The 12,417-nt window shown below is 42.6% G+C and overlaps 1 protein-coding gene across 2 annotated transcripts in view; it reads right to left on the bottom strand.

Annotated features, from left to right (window-relative positions):
- The window catches only part of NNT (nicotinamide nucleotide transhydrogenase), a 1,308,245-nt gene that overhangs the window by 528,987 nt on the left and 766,841 nt on the right, over nucleotides 1-12,417 (bottom strand). For both annotated transcript variants that reach the window (XM_044076912.1, XM_044076918.1), the window contains exon 14: nucleotides 1,075-1,270. In XM_044076912.1, coding sequence (XP_043932847.1) covers nucleotides 1,075-1,270 — 196 coding nt within the window. The remainder of the gene's footprint in view (nucleotides 1-1,074; nucleotides 1,271-12,417) is intronic.

Here is a 12,417-nt window from a genome sequence, read left to right on the forward strand (position 1 = left end):
CTGGCAGGAAAGCTCTGAAGATAGCAGGGACATACACCCCTCTTACACCAGCACAGCTTTGCATGTCTGCAAGCTGGCATACACTGCAAAGGGGGAAGTAACCTAAGCTCCTGAAGACTGGATGGATGGACAGGAGGCGTGGGAGCGAATTTCCAGATGTAATGAATCCTGCAAAAAGTGATCTAATGAAGAACATACAAAAGTTTCCTTCTTGGATTGTCTGTAATAAGCACATGGCAGTCACCTAGAGGGAACAAGTGCAAACTGCAGAAAAAAAAAAAAAAAAGATTCTCAGGGTACAGAACTAAGATATAAATAGTGTATTCCCGATTTCTCGAGTAGGCCACCCTTACATATTAAGCACAGTACTGCCTTGGTAACTTTTAAATCAGTCTGGGTGACTGTGTGGAAGACTGCAAATCTTCAACTGGGATATGTGGGGAAAATCTAAATCAATGACAGACCCTCAATTTCCCAACACTGGTTGATGCTGCTGAGCTTCTCGATGGTTTCCTTTGCAGTAAACTTAGGAAGAACCTATTACTCTAAGAACCCAGATCATAATGTGCTTTACAAGTGAAGCAGCCCTCTGTAGTTCAAATATGAATCATCTTCATCCAGTCAAATATTTATTATGCCAAGCAAACGTATTACTAGATTCAAAAACCAGTAAAATGACATCCAGTAGAGCACATTTACTGAAGAGCATTTCCCTCCCTGATTTTTTTTTCTCAATTCTTGGTTTGAACATTTCATATAAATTACACTTCATCCCCTTTAAGTGTTAATAATCAATGCAGTTCACTTTTCAAATGTTTCTGATATCTGTGAAGCTATGTGGGATAGGACAGTGCAGGTGGTAGCCCCACCATTAATAGATTAGTAAGGAAGTTAGATCACAAGGCCTTTCTTCTGCACCACACACATATACTACATACATACCTAGGGGCAGTTTAGACTACATACTATATAGCAAACCTTGAAAAAATAGCAACACTCTAGTTCTAATTTTGTCATGCTAATAATAACTATTTTAAAATATTATTCATAAAACTGATAAAAAAATCAACTTACCAATGCTGCCACCAACAGCCATTGCAGCAGACATCTGGGTAAGCAATTCTGGAGAGGGCTTCAGACCACCAAGGGTAGCAGCTATGCCTCCAGCAACACCAATCATGCCCAAAGCATTACCAAGACGGGCAGTTCCTTGTGTTGACAGACCAGCTAAGGCACCAACACAACACAAGCCTGAACCAAGGTACATCATCTGGTTAAAAGAAACAGATGTTATAAGAAACCAATTTTACCATCATTCACTCTTCTAGTGTCTTCAAACATTTACAGCTAGCAGCACAGAAATACTATGAAACAAAAAAGAAAAAAAGAATCAATGAATTACTGCGAAATATTAGTGGCTTAACAAAAATGCAAAACAGTAACACTTTTACTGACCCACTGCTGAAATTCACTCATGGTCCATGTTTCACTGTTGTTGTGCTCTACCCAAAGATAACAACCTCAGAAAGAAAAAAGTAGTAGCAATAAAAACATCAAGATGACAATAAATATGGGACTTACAAGATGGCTACACACTGATCAACAGCATAACTGCAGTTCAGCCAGTGTGAAAAAAAAGAAACTGGGAGACAAGAGCTAGCAATTCTGACAGTTTTAGTAAAATTCTGGGAGACAAGGGCTAGCACCTCTGATATTTTTAGTAAAATTCAGCAACTGGCTACAAAGTACAGTATCTAGATGCCAGCAAATAAGAAACTTAGAGAGCCTCAAAGAAAATCAACTAAAAAAGGTGAAGAAAAAACACTGGGAAAAATCTTGCAGCATTCAGCAAAAAGCAGTTTAAGCTTCAGCTATGCTACAAGAGATGGCGTCCAGTAATTTCAAGGAAAAAATAAATCATATGTTATCAGAGCCGATTAAAATAAATCAAACACTGAAGGAGTACATCAACTCAAATAACAAAAGTATGGAAAAATGAAAGAAGCATTAAACAGCTATTCAGATGAATTAACAAAACTGCAAAAATCAGAGGTCGAAATGAAGACAAGGCTGGCTGAGTATGAGACTGCTCAAGAAGAGCTCTTTCCAAAAATTGTAGTGTTAGAGTTCAGAGCACCTGAGATAAATTTTATGAAAGCAGAAATAAGAAACTGAACTGTTATTCCAAAGCAGGATTTGCTAATTTACAGGCACATACATATTGTGCATGCTCCAAATCTGGCCATGAGGAAGCAGCCAAGAGCATTGAGACACTGCCAGTGAAACCTTTTACAATGTTTCAAAGTAAGATGCTTGAGAGAGACAAAAAAAGCACAGAAGTTGACTAAAGAATCAGGAGTACACTGGACTTGAACCTGAGTCTGGAGTTGGAAGATGGAAGTGAAAATGAAGACAAAGAGCAACACTGAAATAATTGAATAAATATGAGACTGTAAAGCATCAATAAAATTTGTGAAGAATGGCTTTAAAAGAAAAATGGCTGAGCAAAATCGCACTTTGCTAAACTTGGGGTGGCACTGAGAGGCATATACCCTGCTTCATATCTTTAGTGTTTGGAAGGTCACTAAAAGGAAAAAAAAATAAGAGTAACTGGAAGCAAAACAATTTTTGTTCTTAACAGTATTTGTATAAAACATTTCATGATATAAGCTGTCTGTTATATAGTAAAGCACTTTCAGTGAAAATTGTATGAAATAAAGATAAAATAAATCAGTTTTAAGAAATGTAAGCATTGCTATATTAAAGAGAAGAAAGGCTGGACAAAAGCATGTTTAAGTTAATGTGCTGTAATCTTGCTGGGATGGGGTCTAAAAGTGCAGTGATAATATATGTAGAGATGAGATGTTCTCGTACTTTTGCATAGTTGAATGTCTGGATTAATGTTCATGGCTTAATACAAGTTTCTTGTGTAAGCATGTGTATTATAAAAAATGAAAGAACACTGTAAATACAATGAAAAATCTTCCTTTAGCAAATAAATGTTTAGTGTGAGTTGAGAAATTTGCAGCTGGGGGCAGCTGTACATTCTGTTCTTATGTTTCCATGGAAATAAGCTGACTATGGGTCCAGGCAATACATCGACTACTCTGGACACTGTTGAGAGAAATGGATTAACGGGTACAAGGGTAAGCAGCTTAGTAAAAAAAAATAAATTCTGCAATTATTAGAAGAATAAGAACAGTTTTCCTGGTACTCAAAATACATTAATGTATTTACTAAAACTGTATATAATTTAATTTTATTTAGATATAGCCAGTGCACTTTTTTATTAAGACTGAAAGTTAATGTTTTCTGTAAGCATACACACTGTTTTCTCACACCTGGCAGGGGAATAAAGACAAGTCTAGAACAAACAGCAATTCATGTAAGAAGCACAATAACATGCACTTAAGCAATGGATAACCTTAATTTTAGATTAAGAAATGCCTGTATGCGCAGTTGTCAATTTGAGGCAATTGTTCCTATCAAGAGGGTTACATTTTGTTTTTTGAAAATGTACATAGTTTGTATGTCTGTTTTAAGATAATAGCATAAAGGGGTGTTCTGGAGGTATGTGTTTTGAGGTTTTTCTTAAAACAAAAAGTCTTATAAAATGTGACAGGTTCAAATGGAGATGATCAACCTGTCAAACAGTGGGTGCATGTAACACAAAAACTGGAAAGACACATTTTAAAAAAGCTGACGTATATAATAGGTCAGTATAACAACTTCTTATAATGACTAGAAAAGCCACATTATTTTGGAAAATGAATGTCCTTACAGACGCATACAAAAAGTTAAAAGTACAGAATTATATTAAGAAATGCAGAGTACAAATAGCAAAGCTACAAAAGACACAGTTGGAAAGAAGTGAGCATGTAAAGTTGATAAAGAAAGGATTTCGGAATGGACATTCAGCAGAATATCAGGGACAAAGAAAATGGTGAGTACTTATAATAACTGCTTCATAAGCTCCAATAGTGACAGAAGAGGGAAAAAAGATAATTATAGATTTGTGGTAGTAAGGGGCTTAAGGCAAGGGAAGAGGATTATGCTGGCATGTACTTATATTCCACCTAAAACTGGTATTATGGAGCTTAAAAAAATTCTGGGAGAAAATATTAGCTTTCAGCAAGGGATATTACTTGTAGGTGGGGACGGGAACTTGATTTGCAACATTAAGGATTATCTGGAGAACCTAAGGCAAGGGAGGAGGATTACACTGGCATGTATTTATATTCCACCTAAAACTGCTATTATGGAGCTTAAAAAAATCTGGGAGAAAATATTACCTTTCAGCAGGGAATATTACTTGTAGGTGGGGACTGGAACTTGATTTGTAACACCAAGTATGTATCTGGGGGACCTAAAAGGCAACTATAACAAAACAGTGTAAATTTCTGCAGAAATTTATGAAAATATCTAGTATTCAAGACGTGAATTAAATAGTAAGAACTCAGAGAATTTACATATTATTCCACCAGAGACACAACAAATGGCTATACTAGATGGAAAAAAGAAGTTATGTACTCACCATAATGTTCCATGTGAGTTGTTTATCTCGACTTTATTCTCACTGATGGATTCGGAGCCGATCCTCGCCTCCGACACGGCCGTTAGCAAAGCTCAAGGTTTACCAGTAGCTCGTGACAAAGCCCCTTATCCCATGATGCACTGCTGGAATTACCTTAAATCTTGTTTGCTGCATGTATATATGTACATCACTTCTTTATGTGAAGTTAAATCTTGCCGTTTATTCTCACTGATGGGTAGCATCCCTAGCACCCGCAATCCTGGGTGGCTCACGGGAGTACATTTTTCAGGACCGTAGAACCAAAAGAAGACCTGTCCCTGGAGGCCTTATCCACTTTGTAATGAGTGATAAAAGTATGAGGCTTAGACCAAGTGGCTGCAGCACAAATGTGATCAAGGGGCAATTTAGATTGAAAGGCAGAAGACGTAGAAATGACTCTGGTTGAATGAGCCTTTACTTTGTGTGGTAAAGGTATGTTAGCAGCTGTATGAACAAATGAGATACAATCCGATAACCATTTTGAAAGGGTTGTTTTAGCCACTGGTCTACCTTTTCTGGCCTCCAAAAAGAATACAAAAAGTTGATCTGATTTCCTAATATCCTTGGTTCTATTGCGATAGAATCTAAGCTGTCTGTGCACGTCAAGTTTGTGCAGCATGTATTCTAATTTGTTGGAATGGTTGGGGAAGAAGACTGGCAATTCAATAACCTGATTGATATTAGATTCTGAACAGACTTTAGGCAAAAAGGATGGGTTTGTTCTGAGAGATACTCTATCAGTATGAAAAATCATATAAGGTGATCTGATTGACAAAGCTTGAATTTCTGACACTCTGCGGGCAGAAGTAATGGCCACTAGAAAAATAGTTTTCCAGGAAAGGAATTTGAGATCACAAGATGATGCAGGTTCGAAGGGGGGAAGAATTATTTGAGATAGCATAAAATTCAAATTCCAAGGAGAATAAGGGGTTTTGACAGGAGGCCTCATGTAAAAAACACCTTTGAGAAAAACCTTAGATGATTTATGGGCCATAATATTTAACCCATCCAATCCAAGGTGGAAATAGATATGGCAGCTAACTGAACCCGAACAGTGGCAGCTGCTGCTCCTTCCTTAAAAATCATTGTCAAAAACTCTAGAATGGACGACAAAGGAGCTCGGAAATGGTCAGTTTTTGTATGCTGGCCCAGATGGAGAACCTTTTCCACTTACTGCGATATAGTTTTCTGGCGGATGGCTTATAAGAAGACAATAGAATTTGTCTTGTGTCATCTGAGATGGAATGAAGCCTGGCTATTTGGGGAAGTGGATCAGCCAAGCAGTCAGTTTTAGAGACTGCAGTGAAGGATGGAGGTCCCCTGATGAGTGTGTTAGGAGGTCTGGAACTGGGTCCAGGATCCCTGGATCCTCCAGCAGATGATGAAGAAAAGGGAACCAAATCTGTCGATGCCAGTGGAGGGGCTATAAGGATAACAGTCCTTCCCAGCAACTTTGCTTTCTGTACAATCCTGGGTATCAATGGAATTGGAGGGAATGCATATAGGAGACCCGGAGGCCAATCGTGTATGAGTGCGTCTCTCGGGGGATGTCCCGGAGGTGGTATAAGGGCAAAAAAGCTTCTGCATTTGGTATTGATGTGACTGGCAAAGAGGTCGCAGCAAGGCTGGCCCCATCTGAGGAAAATCATGTCCGCAACGTGTTGGTTGAAAGACCACTCATGAGGCAACAAGATTGCCCTGCTCAGCTTGTCAGCTATCACGTTGGATTTGCCTGGGATGTGCGTTGCTAACAGAAAACGCTGGGATGACACAACCCATTGCCATACCCTGAGGGCTTCTCGACAAAGGGGGTAAGACTTGGTTCCGCCCTGTTTGTTCAAGTACCAGACCACTGACATGTCTGTCTGAATTGCAATTGTCCCTAGAGGAAGAGAGTCCTGAAAGTACTGCAACGCCAGACGTACCGCTCTCAACTCCAGAACATTGATATGCAGATGTGACTCTTGATCTGTCCATGTGCCTTGGGCAGTCTTTCCCTGAAAATGCCCCCCCACCCCCACCCTATCAGGGAAGCGTCCGTGGTCACAGTGGCTATGGGGGGGGGGCACAAAGGGTTGTCCTATTGTAACATGAAGAGATGTTAACCACCAATGAAGGCCCCTCTTGCAAGAGTTTGTGATGAGAATCGTATGGTTCATTGGCAATTTCTGGTAAGACCATTGAGCGAACAGAAGCCATTGAAGAATTTGCATATGCATCCTTGCGAGTGGAATGGCTAGAATTGCTGCTGCCATCAAACCTAGTACCTTCAAGACCTCTGCGGCTGTAGCTTTGTTCTTTGACACCAATGAGATGACGAGTTGGTGATGAAGTGAGACCCTTTCGACTGGAAGACGTAGAGTGGTGGTTGAGGTATTTAACTCTGCTCCTATAAAGATGGTATGCTGCGATGGTGACAAGGCAGACTTTTCGAAGTTGACTGTAATGTCTAAGTGGTTGCAGAGTGTCAGAGTAGATTCTGTTGCCTGAATCAATTGATGCCTGGTGGTGGCGGTAAGGAGCCAATCGTCTAGGTATGGAAACACCTGGAATCCTAGACGCCTCAGGTGAGCCATGACCACTGTCATGCATTTGGTGAACACTCTGGGGGCTGTAGTGAGACCAAAGGGCAGGACTCAAAACTGGTAGTGAATGGCTCCCAGCCAGAAACGCAGGTGATCCTCTGGAGTGTCTGTCCATCTTTATGTGGTAGTACACATCCTTGAGATCGATTGAGCACATCCAATCGCCTTTCCCTAAAAAGGGAAGAATGGCCTGAAGCGTGACCATTCGGAACTTCTCTTTTTTTACAAATTGGTTGAGTCTGCTGAGGTCCAAGATAGATCTCCAGTCCCTTGTTTTCTTTGGAACCAAAAAGAATCTTGAGTAAGTTCCGAATCCTGCTTTGTCTGCTGGGACTGGCTGGATGACTTTTTTCTAGCAACCTGCGGACCTCTATAGTTGCTTGTCCCCTGAGACTGGGTGGAAAATCCGGGATTCTGTTGACAGGAGTGGGAGGGGAAAAAAACGGTATGAAATACCCTCTGGAAATTATGCTTTGTACCCAGGTATTATTGGATGTTATGCTTAGCCAGGCTTCTGGGTACAAAGATAAGCGACCCCCGACTGCCTCCAGAGCCGGACAGCCGGATCTCCTTTCAGGAGTGCTGGTAGGGCTGACCAGAGAACTGACCTCTGTCAGCCTGCTGTTGTGGACACGCCTGCTGCACGGGTGGCATCTTCCATTACAACCCCCTCCTCTGCCTCTAGAGGGAGTTTCGCCACGTGTGTCCTGAAACACTCCCTGGGCTTTTTGGAACCACATCCTTCCGCCCTTAGGGGCCTTGGGATAGGGCCGAGTAGGGATAGAAAAATGGACTCCAACGGCAGATAGAGTCTTTCCTTCCTGCTCATACCTGGTTAGAGTTTCCTTTACCTTGAGCCCAAACAGGGATGAGCCATCAAATGGGGTGTTGATAAAGGAAGAGTTGAAAGGCTCCACAAAGGAACAGAGATGCATCCAGGCTTGTCTACGCAGAGCAATGCCTGAACTTGCGGCCCTACTCAAACCATCAGCTGCGTAACATATGAGACGCATGGACGAGTTCACAATCGAGTTTAGGGTAGCGAGCTGGGTGGCAACTTTGTCGGCAACCCCTGCAGCTACCATACCCTGGGGATAGTATCTCCTAGCTCCTTCAGGAGATCTCTTTGTAGTCTGGTAAAATGGGTTAAGTAGTTCAGTGATCGAAGGGAAAAAGTCGCTGAACTAAACATGCATTTCCCATATATATTCATGATCCTGGAATCTCTGTTAGGAGGATGGATAGAAGAGGACGTCTCAGCCGTTTCCTTTTTGGTGGCTGCCGCCACCACCATGGCATCAACAGGCACTCCCTTAGTCAAAAAAGCTTTGTCCACGGGGGCAGAGATGAACTTATTTGGCTTCTGAGTGACAGGTTCCATGGCCTCCGGAGACTCCCACGCCTTACAAGACTTCAGCTCCATGAGCTCATCATACGGCGGAGACACCCAAGAGGTGGAAGGTTGAGACCCGAAAGCCTTCAAACATACTGACTCGTCCTCACTAAGGCTTTTGGACTGCTAACCACCCCTCTGATTAAGGAGCTCTAATACCTCCACAAAGGAGATAACCTCAGAGGGGGATCGAGGGGACCCTTCTGACTCATCCAAGTCAGTGTCAGATGTCAAAGACTCCTGTGGGGAGTCCAAGTGCCTCCACTTGCGCAGTCTCTTCCTGGGTACTCAGTGGGGGCTTCTAGGGAGGTTTCAGAAGAGCAGGGGGTGCCCTGTGGGGCTACTTGAGGCTCAGGGTCTCTATGCTTGGATTGACTGGTAGAAGCAGGAGCACACAGGTGCTTGAGGGGAGGAGGAAGCCAGACCTGATGATGTCTTTGGAGACAGGACTCTCCTCATGGCATTGAACGCACCATGACATCGACGAGAAGGGGTAGACGGATCCGGAGGGACCGTCCAATCCTCCCACACCGAGGCCATGGTCTCCGAGCCCGAGGTAGGAGGCGAGTTCATCCGAGCCGAAGCCCCGAGAGGAAGAGTCGGCACCAACAAATCGGTACGACTATCCTCTCCAGACCCAACAGGAGAGTGTCGGCTCCTAGAGTCCCCGGTCGGCGCCGAGCACATCCGAGTAGATGGAACCTATAACACTGGAGCAGGTCTTGGCTCCACAGGCTCAACAACCATCAGGTCGGTCTCCTCTGACTCTGAAAGTCGGGTACGGCTCGGAGGAGGAGCAGTCAAGTCCGAGGTAATGGTCTTCGGTTCTGACGGAGGCGTCGGAGCCGACAACAATTTGGCAAGGCCTGGTGCCCGTAAACACTTCTGCACCAAACGGTCCATATCCAGATCTGAGAGGCTGACAGAAGACTTCGGGAAGTGCACCGAGGGTGCCGATTGAAGCAGAGGAGATGAGGGAATCTCAGAAACCAGCTCCAAAGCTGTGAGCTGGCTCCGAACGGAAGGGACACTCTGTTCCGAAGGCAGTGGAACCGATGACCCTACACCCTCCATTTCTTTTAGCCTTTTAAGATAACTTGGAGTCACCTGAAAATCTGGATGACTTAGAGGATTTGCTAGCACCATCCTGATCACCCAGTGCTTCCGAAAAGGGGTGCTGAAGTAAGCCCCTATCCACCAATTTCCTCCTCCTCTCTAAAAGTACCCTGGAAGACAAGGAGTGACCGATGCTACAAGAGTCTTGGAGGTGTAATGCCCCCAGACAATAGACACACTGAACGTGCCCGTCAGTGACTGACACTTTTTGTCCACAATCCGGACATTTTTTGAAGCCAGATTTAGGATGTTGCTTCTCTTTCTCTTCAGGCATCCTAAATTTAAACAGAAGACACACTCTAATCAACTATTAGCTATTGAAATAACTATTGACTAAGAATTTTGTTAAATACAAGGCCAGCACTACTAGGCTAACTGCTAACTAGAAACACTTCTATGGAAAAAACAAAGCTAAGACAGGGCACTTATCTAAATATATATAAACTATCATAACAAGAATGAAAGTCAAGTAAAAGTTTTTAAAACTTGCGAATACAAGAATCTTTCCAATAAAATTGGTCCGAGCAATCTGTAGTACCGAGATCTGTGCTGCAGCAAACTAGATCTGAGGTAATTCCAGCAGTGCATCATGGGATAAGGGGCTTGGTCTCAAGCTACTGGTAAACCTTGAGCTTTGCTAATGGCCGTGTCGGAGCCGATGAACCCATCAGTGAGAATAAACGGTGAGATTTAACAACTTCACATTTATATTTCACAGGAATGTGTGCATTTAATTGAAAGCTTCAATACACATCCAATAACCTACTTCAGATTATGCACAAATAAAGTACAGTTGTGTAAAATCCTACCATGACAGTAGATGTCCTTCTCTTCACTGAATGGATCTCTTGCCAAGGAAAGCCCAACATCCAGCCAGTGTACCAAAGGCTTAGGATTTTAAAGGCACCATACATCACATTTATTCACCCTGAGTAAGGTATAAAGGTGACGTATGGATGTAGACACTCAAAACGTCTTTGCCGTTCAAACCATCTCCTCCTACATCTCTACGGCCATTTCCTTTTGTTATTCCTTTCTTGGAAAAGGACTTTCTTCATATCTAACAGCACATTCTACTAGGGTGGTTTACCCCTCTGGTGCCTTTTTTCAAGGAGTTTGGTCACCAATTCCATCGCTGAAGCTGCTACTTGGTTCCCTGCTCATACTTTACTAAGCATTACAAGTTGGAGGTTGTTTCCAAAGCCAGGGCAGATTTTACCAGGGCTGTTCTGCATGGATTTGTAGAGGGCTCTTCTGTGCCTTCATTCTCCCAAGTTTCTACTTAGCTCTTGTACTCTTCGCTTCAGTGAGGGATACTGAAACAGTGATAAGGAAGGACATGGTACAGTTGTGTAAAATCCTGCCATAACAGCAGATGTCCTTCTCTTCACTGTTGCAGTATTTAGTCCCTCTCTCCTCTGTGATGGCTCTTGCACCTGTCTTTTGTTACCCTCCTGGCTAAGGGGCTCTTGCTTCCATTCTCTTCTGAACTTTTTTCTTCTGGAGGTACATGACAAACACTTGACAGAAAGAGCAATGTCAGGGGAAACACCTACACAAAAAAGACACTGGTGGTGATTGTCTTTATGGGGAATCTGCCTTTCACACTGACATTTTCCCTTTTCGAACAACATGAAATGCCCTATGCAGCTCGACTGAATAAACTCCAGTTGTACTCTGTTGCATACCGCCTTACTCAGAGGTGATCTCTGCCTGACATACAAGGCCATGTTCAACCCAGAATTGATGGACATGCTCCACCTAAAGAAAACCTTATCCCCCTCAAGCCACACACTCTAGGGATCTAAACCTCACCACAACAATAAATAGGACATGCTGGAGGGATAGATTCCTGTCCCAGAGATTTACCATGCTTTGGAACAAGATCCCAATCAACATTAAGTAGAGCTCCTCACTAACACTCTTCAAAAGAAACCTTGACGACTGGATTGCAAACAGAAAGTTTACTTCGGAGATCACTTCAGTGGCTCTGCTGGACAGAGGCACATAGAACTAATCTAAGGGGGTGGTGAAAGCCAACACATTCCGGCTAGGCTGGTAAGTGCCTTTGGGCAGATAGCCTAGTACCCACCTATGAACCTACGACTACAAGTAACAACAATATTGAGAGAAAAAATAAAGATACCCCAATGGGGCACTTATCTGAAGACAACTTGGGAACCAGCACAGCAGATGGGCATTCAAACTGGCAGCAAATAAGTTCTAAGCATTTGAAAATGTACATCACCATTACGCCCTACGGTCTATGCAGGGAACGTGTGTGACTTACAGCGTCTATAAAATCCAAAGGATTTGGTATACTGGCTGGATGTTAGGCTATCCTTGGCAGGAGATTCCATCAGTGAATAATACTGCAACAGTGATATGGAGGGACATCAACTAGGATAAAAATTCAGGGTAAAGAAGTAAAAATGAAACACTGGCACTTCCTCCACCTATCTGTTAAAAAGACAGGAATTTCAGGAATGGGTGGTGGAAACTATTTCAGAGTTACTAGGGAAGACAGAAATTTCTTCAGAAATTATAGCTAGTGAGAGGGATGAAAAGAAAATGGAGTTTCAAAATAGGGTAGAAATAAAAGAAAAACAGATATGATTAAGAAGTAAAGTACAGTTGTGTACACTTACCATAAATGTAGATGTTTGAGTGTATTCACTGTTGCAGTCATTACATTTGAGTAATCTGCTGGCAGGTTGCCCTCAGTCGGCCTGATTAACAAAGTCTTGGGT

This window comes from Protopterus annectens, chromosome 1.part1 (genome assembly GCF_019279795.1).
Source record: "Protopterus annectens isolate FY-2018-M chromosome 1.part1, PAN1.0, whole genome shotgun sequence".
Classification (NCBI taxonomy): domain Eukaryota; kingdom Metazoa; phylum Chordata; order Ceratodontiformes; family Protopteridae; genus Protopterus; species Protopterus annectens.